This window comes from Rhipicephalus microplus, chromosome 1 (genome assembly GCF_043290135.1).
Source record: "Rhipicephalus microplus isolate Deutch F79 chromosome 1, USDA_Rmic, whole genome shotgun sequence".
Lineage (NCBI taxonomy): Eukaryota > Metazoa > Arthropoda > Arachnida > Ixodida > Ixodidae > Rhipicephalus > Rhipicephalus microplus.
In genome coordinates, this window is record NC_134700.1 from 225,777,710 (window position 1) to 225,792,683 (window position 14,974).

Here is a 14,974-nt window from a genome sequence, read left to right on the forward strand (position 1 = left end):
CCAAGGAAAAATCTAGCATCGGTGAAGAAGGTCACGTTGAGGCCCTAAGAACAACCGGCCTGGCTGTTTCTTAAGCTTTGCACCAATAGAGTCAACTTCTCCCTCATTCATTCAAATTTTACTAGGATCTACAACACTGTTCTCCCTGTGAGCAATTGGCCGATCCCCCAAAGTGGACATGAGCCATGTATGAAGAATATAATCATCATCGTGTGCCGTAGGAGCGCACCCGTCCTAAGTGCGGCCACAGAGGCAAGCGGAAAGCAGTGCATCAAGCAATGTTTCGATCTGGGATCGCCTGGCTGAAGCTCCAGACAAAGCTGAGCATCGCCATATTTTCCCTGCAATGCTTGGTGAGCGCTGCGTGTCATAAGCATGGTTCGAAGTACAACGGCTTTGAGAAGCAAATCATTCATGCCAGACGCAACGACTTTAACTTCAACTCACGCCTCCTCTTTCAGCTGATAAATTCCATCCTCCTGTTCTTCACGCTCAAAGACAAGGTGCTCCTGGAATTCGACATCGAGCAGCAGCGTAAGTCGGAGAGACTGAGCAGCGAATTACGTACGCTGCAAAGTTGACGAAGCGACGATATAGCTAAAACCTTGCAGTTTCAAAACGTGGGATGCGTGACTTGCTGTAAAGAATGCGATTAATTAGTTACTTATACTGATCTTGTAGCTCAGGTTGTGAGGTCCATACACAATGTTTTGCGACTGCGTGGGATTGTTAAACTTAATGCTCACCATCAGACAGCCACAATCCTCCACATATCGCGCCGGCAGTGCGACTGCTAGCTCGGATAAAAAAGTGAACCCGTGAGTGGTTTGCTGTCGCAGCAACCACACATTGGACTGCGTATGCAGTCTCCGTCCCAGTACGTTAGACGAAAAGCACACGTTCGTTGTTTCCATCGATGGCGTAGCCATTGCAAGCTATGGGGAAGGCTTGAGATACCCCAAACTTTTTTTTCAATTTCGCATGTTTATGTATGCATGCACGAACCTATAAAAAAATGTGACCAGCTTGCACTGGTGGTGCATGGCTGGCCAAACAGCACAACTTGTGGACGACTTTGCTTCTGTCGGCTTCTAAAAACTCGACGAAATTGTTGCTAGGTTTGGCTAGGAGTTTCACGGCTTGGCTATGTGGCGCGTGGAACAATTTTGCTTAGCAAGATGTCGTGGCTACCAGGAGCTAGCGATTAATTAGTGTGTTCATAATTAGCTTGGTCTTTATAAGCTGTATCTACATTAGCGAGATTTTAATTAGCGATGTCATGACTTACAAGTTCGTATTCAAGATCGTAGTTATGGCACCTTAATTACCAATATTTTAATATAAAATATATTAGCGATCTCTACAGTATAACATTAGCTAGAATTATCTTAATTAACAAAGTCTAGGTAACCAGTTAACGGTAGAACCTAATTTTTATGGTCTCAAAGATGACAAAAAAAGGACGAGAAAAACGCGCCCGTCAAGCAACGCGCTAAAAAGTCGGGGTCATTCATGACGATAATAGCTTCTGTGCACTTTAAACGACCTAACGCCAAGTCTAAAAAGCTGTGGTGCTAAACGGAGTAATTACCCCCCTCCCTGGTGGGGGGGGGGATTTCCGTCTATGCCTCTGATCAGTGCGCTCCCCTAGAAATCAGCACGTTGATGTGTTCTCGCAGCACAATTTAACAGAGAGGAATGTCGTTACGTGAAGCATACCTGGTTAACGTCGTTCCCAGCACACTGTAGCAGCTACTACTAATTTTCGTGAATTAGAGCTAGTTATGTTTCTAACTCAACCAATACTCCCCTAGTTGCTAAAATGTCAATGAGGCATGTTCTAATGACAATTAAGTGCGCTTTTTTAACAACGTACTAATTGCGTGCTCGCGTTTTTGGCTAATAAAGAAAGCACTCTAAATCTAAAAAAATGACATGTGACTAGACTCCAGCGCACTTCCGGAAGCAGCTCCCTAAAACAAGAGGAGGTAGCAAGTCAAGACAACGTTCCCACTTTTTGCGGGTGTGAGCGTAGTCACGTATTATTTTTCATATTTCGCGTGCTTTCTTCACCATTCGGGGAAAAATTAGCACTTAATTAGCAAGCTGATGAAAATAGTGCAGTCAGGTGTCATTTGAGCATGCCTACGTATGTCTCACCGACGTTTTAATAATTAGATAAGCACTTGTCGTTTAAAAACATTATTAGGCCTAAATAAATAAAACTCATTAACAAATATTAGCAGTGGCTACTACAGTATACTGGGAGGAAAATCTACTAAGCATGCTTCGCATAATGACTTTCATTTTTTTATAATTGTGCCGCATGACATTTGGGACACTTTGTGTATGTGTTGTCCAATGAGCAATATTACGGTGAATAATTCTCATATGTTGTTTTTTTGCATTTTTATATACTCTTTGATTGTATGAGATCAACTACCTCATTTCCTCTCCTTTCGTCTAAATTCACTGCAACAGCATGATCAGAATGCTTCTTGTACTGAAAGAACCGATATCTTGCAGCTCTCTTGCTGTACGTGATAACACTCGTTGTCCGCTTCCTCGCCGGCGTAGTGACTGACCTGGGCCTCCTCATCGGCGTGTACTTCGTAAGTGGATCTATGAATATCACTCTTCACATCTGCACTTGTGCTCTCCGCGCACCGCGTGCGCTTACATCTTTCAATGTGGTCCTTTGCTCGCGGTTACGACGAGGGAGGACGCTCAACGCTGGAATGGCCCTGCGTTTTAAAAGATTGGCTCAAATGCGGAGAAAAGGAAACTTTATAAACGCGCAAACTAGCAATAACAAAAAAGCAATGTGTAACTCGCATACCCGATCGGAATGAAGGTGAATGGCTCGTTAGAGGGCTTTAAACCAATACCAGCTTGAGGACAATAGTGTGGTTTCTCTCTTGTTTTCGCTACCGTTCTTAAGATGCATGTGCTATCTTCCCCTCGTATTTCTTCATAAAACACCTGGACAATGTCAACTGTAAGCGATGAGCCTGTCAGGATCTTGCGTTCTTCGGCTACGCGCTCTTATATCCGCTTTCGCGGTCGAAAACACACAAAAAGAACTGAAATGAAATGATTGCGCTCGATAGTCGGGGGAGACACGGCAGAGCGGTCGTGGGACTGCATGGCAAATTAGGCTTAGAAACAATTTACGAAATATATTCCTCACATGTCGACCAATCGAGAGCTTATTTCCTCGTGAACATTGATGAGAACCTACAGACAATAATACCAGAGAAAGTATAGGGGATGTTACTATAAGTAACTGTAACGTAAATGGAAAGAAAAAAAATGGACGAAAAGGTAACTTGCCAGCGACCGGATCCGAACCTACGGCCTTTGAATAAACCACGACCTTCGAACCTAACAGAGAAAACGAGCCCTTAAATTTAAACTTTCCTTTATTTCCTCATGACGTCATGCGAACGAACTGTTGGCGTCACGAATTACGTCGAAAAGATGAGAAACACCAGGAGAAAATAACACGCTCGTTCTCCATATCTTCAGAGGTTGTTTAAGGGTCATTTAAGCCCTGTCGTAATAATTTTCGCCTAGTTATGTTGAAAGACTGGTCGCAATTGTTATAATTCACGTTTTTATAAAGGTAGAAGGTAGTAACTGCGAGCTAAAAATAGTAACAGAAGCGGTTGCTAACCTTCCCAGACTACTCCTAACCTTTGGCTACCCATTGACTACCAGCATCGTTGGCAGTTGGTAGCTGCAACCATCACCACTTTTTGCTGCGGCAAGTGAACATGTATCAAGTGAACATGTAGTAACTGCAGCGGTTACTAACTTTTTCTGCCCAAGCATTGAATTCTTAAACTACAATGATCGTTAACGTCCAGTGTGGGAAGTTATAACCGGAATCGTATCGACATATCACTTTTCAGTGGGTCTAATCGGCGAATAACGTGTACATGAATCAAGCTGGAAAATCATATTTAGCGCCTTGTCTCAGCCGTCGTATGCGATTTATTGTGGTGGTAGTTCTATAGAAAATAAACATGACGTATTATTCATTTAATACAGTTGATTGACAGTCTTGCGCTACGTCCGGATGCACATAATCAGGTAAATGAGTATGAAATTATAGGTCAATGTTTATAATTAGTCGCCCTAACAAACAAGTTCTCACCGGCACCAAATGTGTACTCCAAGCTTGAAAATATTACTGCAGTAGCTCAGGAAATGCGTCTCAAGTGTAGTGAAGTTTTTGTTTCGGAAGTAAAGGTTCTGTAAGCTTGTATAGTGATGGCTCACTGCTGTCCCATTGTTATTGAGTACGACGTACAAGTAATCATTAAATATGTATCCTTAACACACACAGCTTATCGCTCTCCCATAGTCGAGTACATCGTCTCTAAATCGTCGAACACGTACTCTAAACCTAAATCTTCGAAGATTCCTTTTAAACGCATACTGTGCCTGTTCCTTGTAGCTCGACTGGGACGGCTTTCTGTTCTCCCATAGTAGAGTACCAAGTACTCTAAATAATTAAACACTTTTTTTAAAGAAGGCGGTCTTTGTATAATAACTCGTAGTTTTTGTCGTGATGTTCATCTTCAGAATTTTACTGTTACCAACAATCGCCCCGTCGCGGTGGTCTAGTGGCCAAGGTACTCGGCTACTGACCCACAGATCGCGGGATCGAATCCCGTTTTCAGCGGCTGCATTTTCAATGACGGCGAAAATGGTGTAGGCCCGTGAGCTCAGATTTGGGTGAAAGACCCCCGGTTGTCAAATTTTCTGGAGCCTTCCGCTACGGCGTCTCTCACAATCGCATGGTGGTTTTGGGACGTTAAACGCCACGTATCAAGTTATTGGAACCCGAACATGGCCACGTTTAACGCTAGAACCTTATCCAGTGAGGCAAGTCTAGCTGTACTATTCGAGGAGCTAGATGGCTGTAGATGTAATAGGGCTCAGTGAGGTTAGGAGGACAGATTAGGCCGATACAGTGCTACAGAACGGGCACGTCCTTAGCTATCGGGGCTTGGCTGTCAGAAGAGAACTGGGAGTGGGGTTCCTTATCCACAGAAACATAGTTGGCAACATAGATGAATAATATAGCATTAAAAAAAAGGGTGGTAGGTATCGTAATTAAACTCAATAAGAGATACAAGATGAACGTGGTACAGGCTTTTGCGCCTACGTCCAGCCATGATGACGGGTCAGTTGCAAGCTTCTATGAAGACGTGGAATCGGCAATGAGTAAGGTAAAAACACAGTATACTATACTGATGGGAGACTTCAATGCAAAAGTAGGGAAGAAACAGGCTGGAGACCACGCAGTGGGAGCTTATGGCATCGGTACTAGAAACGCCAGAGGAGAGCTACTAGTAGAATTCGCAGAACGCAATAATTTACGGATTTTAAATACCTTCTACCGAAAACGAGAAAACCTCAAGTGGACATGGAGGAGCCCTAATGGCGAACATAAGAACAAAATAGACTTTATAATGAGTGCACACCCAGGAATCATGCAGATGTGGAGGTGGTTGGCAAGGTACGATGCAGTGACCATAGAATGGTACGGTCTCGAATTCGCCTAGACTAGAAGAAGGAACGACAGAAACTGATACGCACGAAGCCGATCAATGAGCTAGCACTGAGAGGGAAAGTACAGAAATTCAGTGTCGCTTCAGAACAGGTACTCGGCTCTTAGTGAGGAAACCAACCTTAGCGTAAATGCAATGAATGATTATCTGACGAGTATCATTACGGAGTGTGCAGTGGAAGTTGGAGGCAGGATAGTTAGACAGGACACTGGCAAGCTTTCCCAGGAAACGAAGAATCTAATTAAAAAGCGTCAAATCATGAAAGTCTCGAGTACAACAGACAAAATAGAACTGGCAGAGCTTTCTAAGTTGATTAATAGGCGTAAGGTATGCGATGTAAGAAGGTATAACATGGAGAGAATTGAACACGCTATGAAAAACGGAGGAAGCGTCAAAGCAGTGAAAAGGAAATTTGGGATAGGCAAAAGTCGAATGTATGCACTAAGGGACAAAGAAGGCAAAATAACTACCAATATGAATAGGATAGTTAAAATAGCGGGGGAGTTTTACAGAGATCTGTACAGTAGCCGAGACAACCACGACGTTAATACTATAAGAACTAGCAGTAACCCAGATGACACGCCACCAGTAATGATAGAAGTCAGAAAAGCTTTGGAGAGCATGCAAAGAGGCAAAGCTGCTGGTGAGGATCAGGTAACATCAGATCTGCTGAAAGATGGAGGACATATTGTGTTAGAAAAACTAGCCACCCTGTTTACGAGCTGTCTCCTGACGGGAAGAGTACCAGAGTCTTGGAAGAACGCTAACATCATCTTAATACATAAGAAAGGAGATAACAAGGACTTGAAGAATTACAGGCCAATCAGCTTGCTCTCTGCAGTATACAAGCTATTTACAAAGGTAACTGCTAACAGAATAAAGAAAACATTACAATTCAATCAACCAAAGGAACAAGCAGGATTTCGAACAGTCTACTCAACAATCGACCACATTCATACTATCAATCAGGTAATAAAGAAATGCTTAGAATATAGCCAACCACTATACATAGCCTTCAGAGATTACGAGAAGGCGTTTGACTCAGTAGAAATAGCAGCAGTCATGCAGACACCGCGGAATCAGGGTGTCGACGAAGCATATATCAACATCCTGGAAGAAATCTACAGGGGATCAACTGCTACCATAGTGCTTCATAAAGAAAGCAACAGAATACCAATCAAGGAGGGTGTAAGGCAGGGGGACACAATCTCCCCAATGCTATTTACCGCGTGCTTACAGGAGGTTTTTAGAGGCCTAGAATGGGAACAGTTAGGCGTAAGAGTTAATGGAGAGTACCTTAGTAACCTGCGCTTCGCCGATGACATTGCATTGCTGAGTAACTCAGGGGACGAATTGCAACTAATGATTACGGAGTTAGATAAGGAAAGCAGAAAAGTAGGTCTTAAACTTAATTTGCAGAAAACGAAAGTAATGTACAACTACCTCCGAAGAGAACAGCGCTTAGAGATAGGTAATAGTGCACTTGAAGTTGTAAAAGACTACGTCTACTTAGGGCAGGTAATAACAGTGGAGCCGAACCACGAGACTGAAGCAACCAAAAAGATAAGAATGGGGCGGAGCACATTTAACGTTTATTGTTTCTAATTTTGCTCATGTAACCCCCCCTATGTAATACCCTCTCACGAGGGCCTTTAGGGGTATTATGAATAAATAAATCAATAAATAAATAAATAAAATTGGCAAGCACTCTCAAATCATGACAGGTAGATTGCCACTATTCCTCAAAAAGAAGATATATAACAGCTGAATCTTTCCGGTACTTAGCTACGGAGCAGAAACCTGGAAACTTACAAAGAAAGTTCAGCTTAAATTGAAGACGATGCAGCGAGCAATGGAAAAGAAAATGGTAGATGTAGCCTTAAAAGACAAGAAGAGAGCAGAGTGGATTAGGGAACAAACCGGGATTAAAGATATCATAGTTGAAATCAAGAAGAGAAAATGGACATGGGCCGGACATGTAGCACGTAGACAGGATAACCTCTGGTCATTGAGGTTAACTAACTGGATTCTTAGAGAAGGCAAGCGGATTAGGGGGAGACAGAAGGTTAGGTGGGCAGATGAGATTAAGAAGTTTGCGGGTATAAATTGGCAGCAGCAAGCACAGGACCGAGTTGACTGGCGGAACATGGGAGAGGCCTTTGTCCTGCAGTGGACGTAGTCAGGCTGATTATGATGATGATGATGATGATGTTACTAAAAAACATGTGGGAAAATTAGCGCGTTAATAAAGGTTACGACGGTTTTCCTAGCAGCCTTTATTTTACGGCTCATATACGGTCTTTAATGTTTAGTACAACATATAAAATTTAATTGTTAGGGTTAATTCAATGCTACTAATTGCTGTTAGTAACGGCAAGCGTACTAACAATTGCTAGCCTTCTAATTACTAACTGAACTGCAAGGTAGCCACGTATGTGACAAGTGCTCACTACTGAATGTTCGCAAGTACTCTACTGCCTTTTAGATGCAGAGCTTCGTATGTCGAACTCTATCCGGTGTGCGGCGTGACTACCCTTTCTGCGCATGTGCGCCCCTCCTCATTTCTCCTCCCTTACGTTCTCTCCCCCTCTCTCTGCTCTAGGCATCCCTCCCAACGGTGTTAACACACCCATTACGCACATGCGCCCCCTCCTCTCTCATACGCTCCCCCTCTCTCGCTTTGCAACGCCGACGCAGGCAGCGTCTGCTAGTCTGCGCTCTCTGCTCTATCCCTGTATCTCCTCTAGGCATCCCTCCCCGCGCCGTTTACACCCCCCATTGCGCATGCACGTCTCCTCCCCCTCTTTCTACTCTACTACAGCCCCTCTTTCGCCTCGCAACGCCGACGCAGACACCGTCTGCTAGCGAGTTTCTTGTTGAAAAAAAAAGCGACTGCTCGCGCTGCGCAACCGTTCACCGGCCACTCCGTGTGTATAGGCACTGGATCTTGACCTCCAAGGTAGTGCCGGTGAGAAATTTCTTCTGTGCATTGTCGAACAATGAAAATTCGCAGCGCGCACGTTAACTAAAAGCGAACTGTGGGTCTGTGCGTCCAATCAGAGTTTTCTCTCTCTCATTGCCCATTAGCAGCGATGGGCATGTTCCAGTAGAAAACATTCATCTATGACTCCGTGATTAGCGCCTCCCCATGGTTCTCTCCTGCGACACGCTGCGATGAGAGCCAGCGTCAACGCTGCCGCCAGTGTAAGCGTTAGCTCCCGCTGCTTCGAATCAACGCATGGTTCCCTTTAGCGGAGATGGTGTAATTTTAGTCAGTGCTGGTCTCGTTTGTCTGTTTGTTCGTTTTGAGAAAAAAATGCGCAACTATAACTTGTCAAAGGCCCCTTCCACCCAAGCTAAAAGAGCGAGCGTATTTTTCTGACGAGCTGAGTTCATGTGGGGCTTTGTAACCAGTTACAACAACTCCGTACAGTTCCGCAAAAGCCAGGGATCTTTTCATCCAGTCTGCGACGACAACCAACACCAACAAGAAAATGGCAAGGTCTGCCCACCACAAAACCATCCGTGACGGGGCAGTACTGTCGTGCTCCGGAGGATTAGCGACGCATTTTGCGCAAAGCGGATAAGATTTCTTCCTTTTTGTCTCCGTTCTGATCACTGGCTGGCTGGCATGGCCAGTATTATAGTATGGGCCTTAAAACGTACGTGTGTTGTTCGGTGAGTATAGCATCTGCACGCTGACATATCGGTTAACGCATATTTACCATTCGCATACTAAACTAAATAGAAAGAGTTTTAAAACGTTCGCTAGTACTGCTTACCAGGGAAGTGCGAATGGCATAGGGACGAACTCTGCGTAAAGCGCATAAGATTTCTTTCTCTTTGTCTCCGTTCTGATCACTGGCTGGCTGGCATGGCCAGTATTATAGTATGGAGCTTAAAACGTACGTGTGTTATTCGGTGAGTATAGCATCTGCACGCTGACATATCGTTTAACGCATATTTACCATTCGCATACTAAACTAAATAGAAATAGTTTTGAAACGTTCGCTAGCACTGTATACTAGGGCAGTGCGAATGGTATATGGACGAACTCTGCGCAAAGCGGATAACATTTCTTTCTCTTTGTTTCTGTTCTGATCACTGGCTGGCTGGCATGGCCAGTATTATGATTTGAAGCCTAAAACGTGCGTGTATTGTTTGGTGAAGACGACGTCTGCAAGCTGACATATCAGTTAACGCATATTTTAAAAAGAAACCAGTAGTGTCACATTTATTTATTTATTCTTGAAGTTAATCTTGTACGCTACGCAATCCATGCACTTCGCAAAAAATGCGAAGAAGAGTAAGCATCGAGCATACGGTTTCTTATGCAGCCGACACCATCTGAAAGCGCAAGCTTTTTTTTTTTTCTCAGTCGATTGTGCACAAGTTATGGTATGCGGCGTCGGGATCACGTCACACATTTTCGTGATCTGTGATGCCATTACATAATTTTTTTTGCGTCATTCGTGATGCCGAGCCGCCGACGGTCACTTTCTGCCTTTCATTAGTTAATTAAGGCGTGCTTGTTATTCGTTCCGTGCAGAGCATGAAGGCTCTTATAATCGTGAACGTTGTCTGGAAAGGAACCGGCGCCATCTTCGACATCGTACACGGCGCAACATTCTTCCCTCTCGTCTACCAACAACTACGCCAGCTGATAGTGAGTATACACAAATCGAATGCACGGCAGTGCGCGAACCAGCCAGTACAGTGTCTAGGAATATACTGCGGCAGTATATTTCTAGACACTGTACAGCCAGTTATTTCCACCTCGTCGCTACAGCCCAATTGATGACGTCCGGTTTCATGCACCGATGTGCCAAAACATCGGTGGGCAAAAAAAACTTTAGAAAAAAGCCCGCTCATTTGCTACACTTTCTTTCCCTTATTTGGCAAAATATATTCAAACAAATGTTCTTTTCAGCTAAAAAACCACCTTTTCACGGGGTTGCGTGCGGTCTAATATTAGCATATTCGTTCATTTCTAATGATTGAAAGTTTCTAGTAACTCAAGTTCGTATCGAAGCGAATTCGAATACAGCAATATTCGTTCGAATATTCGAAGTACCCGCATATTCGCACATGCCTTCTGTAAACCAACAATGCCACATCCCTTTCAGGACCACATCTTCAGCAACGAAGGCCTCGCAAGTGTTGTAAGTGCGCTTTGCCGCTTCCTTGATTTTTCGCAACACTAGCTTGTTACGTTTTCTAGCATCACACAATGCTTTTTCCTCAGGGGTACGAAGAAACGTTAACCTGTACGCTGTACCTCGGCCTTGCCTTACTGATGGTAAGGCACTCAATTTCTTTATCTCATTCTGACGCTACTTAGTTCACTAAATAAGGTTCGAAAGTTAGAATCGAACACGAAGCAAACTGACATAGCTGGTGTCTAGATCCAACTTGCAAGATCTAAAAGTTGGCTGCTTGCTGTACCGCAAACGCAGAATGAAACCACTTGCGAACGCCGAAAACACTTTTGTTACTCGACACCCACTTGTAGAGCTTTTCTCATAAACGCAACTTAAGTGTCTCCCAAACCTTGCCTTACTGGTGGGCACAGCGCGCACCGGAACTTGTTTATATTCTTAGATGCGAATCAGCTTTTGCTCGGGACTCTGTCCGTCCCTAGGCGACCGTCTGCTCCCCCACTGCGCATGCGCCAACTCTCCCTCTCTCCGCGTGAGTGCAAGGAGGTGGCAGAGCGCTGCCTCCATTTCGTTTCTCCTCCTCTGTTTTCTCTCTGTCACAGCTGTGCGCTCGTATATAATACTGCGCGCGTTCGCCCCGTGGCACTCTCCTAGCAGCGCTTGGTGTTCCTTGCTGCACACACACGGTAATACACACAAATGGGAGGAGGCGTAACATAAGCGGTGCACAACATATACACACTTCGCAAACAAATGAAACATACACGGAAACGTACCAATGGAAACACAAGTGAACACCAGCGCTTCCCTTTAGTGCGAGAAAGTGTAAATTTTTGTTTATTCATTTATATATTAGCAAATATTTGTTTATCTCGTATAAACAGCAGTAATCAAAGCAGATTACAAACCAAGTAACAGAGAATGGATAACTTACACGGAACATCACGGCGATGGTGACGGCAAACTTTCAGAGTGCCCCTGTAATCGTCACCGTAACAATATTGTAACGTTCATTACATGTACACCATTTCCATAATAAAAAAGAACACCGGCCCTGCACGGAAAGCGCAGCACATTCACAGCGAAAGCTGAATGAGCGGCATTTCTAGAGTCTAGGGCTACTAATACAAATACACTTGCAAGATACCCTTACACCATTAGTCATAATTTTTTGTCTAGTTTGGAAACACCCATTACGCCAATATTCGTCATTCTGCGTAGAAGCGAGGCACCCGCTACACATGCGCAAAGCATTTGATAACGACGATGAATTATGGCTGAGCCATTCGCCACGAGTTGAAAGCTTTTGGAACGACCCACGATGGAGCTCTCATGAACGCGTGGAGGGCCGCAGTCCGCGTTTTCCTGAACGCCCCCAACAGGTTTAAGAGAACCGCGCGCTGCAGGGAAATGACGCGGGACTTCAGGCGACGGTCAGGGCGCAGCTCGTCCCAACAGACCGACAAACCGTACGTGATGGCGGGTAAGATGACGCTGCGATATAACATCACTTTTTGCTTGGTGCGCAAGAGGCCACCGTGCATACAAGCTAAGGTCCCAATCTTTGTTATTAGCAGTTCCGTCTTTTAAGAATTCAGCGTGCTTAAAAAAATTGCCCGCAGCTTCCCTCGGGGGAACACTGAGGAGGATGCGGAGCATATAATTGGTTAACGGGGTGTTAAAGTGCGACTTACTTGGGTCGATGGCTAAATTGGTTAACGTGGTTGTGAAATGGGGTGTTAAATTGCGACTTACTTGGGTCGATGGCTAAATTGGTTAACGTGGTTGTAGGAGGGGGTGTTAAATGAGTGAACACGTACACACGTATGCGAAAGGGCGGCGCTGGTCGAAGGGACGTCGATCATTGTGTTTGTGGATTCGTTGGAATTCATTTCACCGCGACCTTGGACGTCGACGCGCCGTACAAACCAACCGACGAGCGGCAACTGAGCGAGCGAGCGCCGACCTTGAGTATATATACAGCACGACGGCGCATGCACTGTCAGCTGTTGAATGTTCTCGAAGCGCGACGCCACATGCGCGTCCACTGGAGAATCAGGAGAATTGTAGTTGTCGAACGCGGTGTGTAGAGGAGGAAGGGTGCACAGATGGTGGAGCAGTGAAGCGCGCGCGGTGTGTAGAGGAGGAAGGGATGCACAGATGGTGGAAGAGTGGGCGACGGCGCGACGGCGCATGCGCGCGCGTCAGCTGTTGAATGTTCGAGAAGCGGTGTGGACGGCGCGGACGGCGCGGACGGCGCACTACAAGGCGCGAGTATAAGATGCTCCGCATCTAAAAACGAGAGACGCGTGTCGAAAGTGACCCCAAGAATCCACAACGAGTCGTTGTAGGGCAGGTTTTTGTCATCTGGATTCGGGCGTACCAACGGGCGCCACTTCTACATGGAGGGGCATTATGAGGAATCATCGACAGTAGGCCGCAAACGTGGGGCGACGTTAATAGCCTTCGCACGACGGAGATGGCCCGATTGTTTTATATCCGCTGCAGCCGCCTTCGACACGCGGAACATACGACGCGCGGTGCGATGTAATGGACTTGGTCTTTATACGGAACATGACGGCGACGGCGAAAACCGACCGAGAGTGTCCGTATGATTGCTATCGCAATAGAAGTGGATGTATGCGCTAAAATGGCAATGCAAAGGACGGGGATGCCGCTGTTCCGCGCAGCGATGGTCATGAAAGGGTCGGTTAAACGTGGAGAATCTGACTGGTGCCAACACCAACCAACGCGCCGCCTTATGTTGGAAAACACGTTATTTCAGAGAAGCGAGGCAATGCGACATGTACGCTCAATTGTGTATGCGTGTTCGTTGCTCCAGTGTCGCGAGAGCCAGCATTAGTAGAATCCGGTGCGTTTGCACTTCTCTGTGCAAGCACGAGACTGTGCTCTAGCTGCAACTGATCATACATATACATACATACACGAACCATGCATATACAGATATAGCATTTATCCAAGGCACAGCTACAGACGATGCTTATAAATTTGTTGTTTTCCCACACTGCCGAGTCTCCAATACTACACTCTCTAAACACATTCTTGTGAACGCAAGCTAAGGTACCTATTCAGAAAATAATTTTTCTGGTGAATCAGGCGGTGCACTGCTGCTCAGATTTTGCACCATTTTGCAGCACAACAGCACACAAATATTAACAGAGGTTAGTTGAGAAACAAAGCTCTTTTATCGCATTTGCAGCATCTAAGTTAGTTTCACCAAGTTTACCATACCTGTCCTGTTGAAATGAAAAAGCCAGGGTAAACAGAAGAAAATAAATTGATAAATGTTTTTTTCAGTATGACACCATTTGAACGACTCTGTTACAATCATATTAACCACAGTTACTTAGAGGAGCTCATTCAACAGATATACTAGTATTTAATGAATATGCTCAGTAATACTGTGCGACAGCACGGCGGGAGACTCGCGCCTAACAAGTCATGCCAAATTTGGTGAATGCCAGCACAATTCCACAAACCTGAGCAAACAAGGAATAGCGTGCCTCATAGTCTAATGGCATTTAGAAACAAGTGGGCAATGAATTCTGGTGTTTTATATGCCAAAACCATAATGAATTTGTCAGCCAAGCCATGTTAGGAGAACTGCAGATTAGCTTTTATGTTGGTGTTCTTAAATTGTACTTAAATCTAATTAAACAGTTTTTGCATTTCTCCCCAATTTTAAATGCGACCCTCAAATTTGTAACATTTCTCTGCCAGGCTACTAGCATCTTACACACACACTCACAGCACAGATATTTGCGGCATCTCTATGCAGTGGCATCACATGCTACATTTTTGCCAAATTAACCATGTCTTCAACAGCACTGTACTGCTTTCCTCTTACGAGTGATTACAAATCTGACGCTGCCTTTGACAACTGACCACAGACAATCAGACATATGCTAATCGAAACTTATTAGACGCACGTTAAATCGCATGTCATATTTACCTTCGAAACCATGAACGAAACAGCCTGAAATCATCATCAGACAGGCTATTTTACCTTGAGGTGTCCTAGTATGCTTCATCTCCAGCTCTTCCAGCTTCACGTGAAATGGAGTCCCAATGAAACTTTCGTGTGCATGTTTTGTTTGCCTTAAGCAAACTGAAACTCTATGTTGTGAATGAGTGGCACCTGTATGATTATATTGAATATACTTAATTTATTTACTGATACTGTAACCACCATTGCTAAACTTGGCATCATCA

General features: G+C 44.8%; 1 protein-coding gene across 1 annotated transcript; it reads left to right on the forward strand.

Annotated features, from left to right (window-relative positions):
* Positions 1–215: 215 nt before the first annotated feature.
* Positions 216–13,604, forward strand: LOC142767027 (uncharacterized). The gene is made up of 7 exons (XM_075868244.1): positions 216–353; positions 462–534; positions 2,527–2,612; positions 10,132–10,248; positions 10,709–10,744; positions 10,828–10,881; positions 13,584–13,604. The coding sequence occupies exons 1-7, from the start codon at positions 279–281 to the stop codon at positions 13,602–13,604; spliced, it is 462 nt and encodes a 153-aa protein (XP_075724359.1). The 5' UTR covers positions 216–278.
* Positions 13,605–14,974: the final 1,370 nt, after the last annotated feature.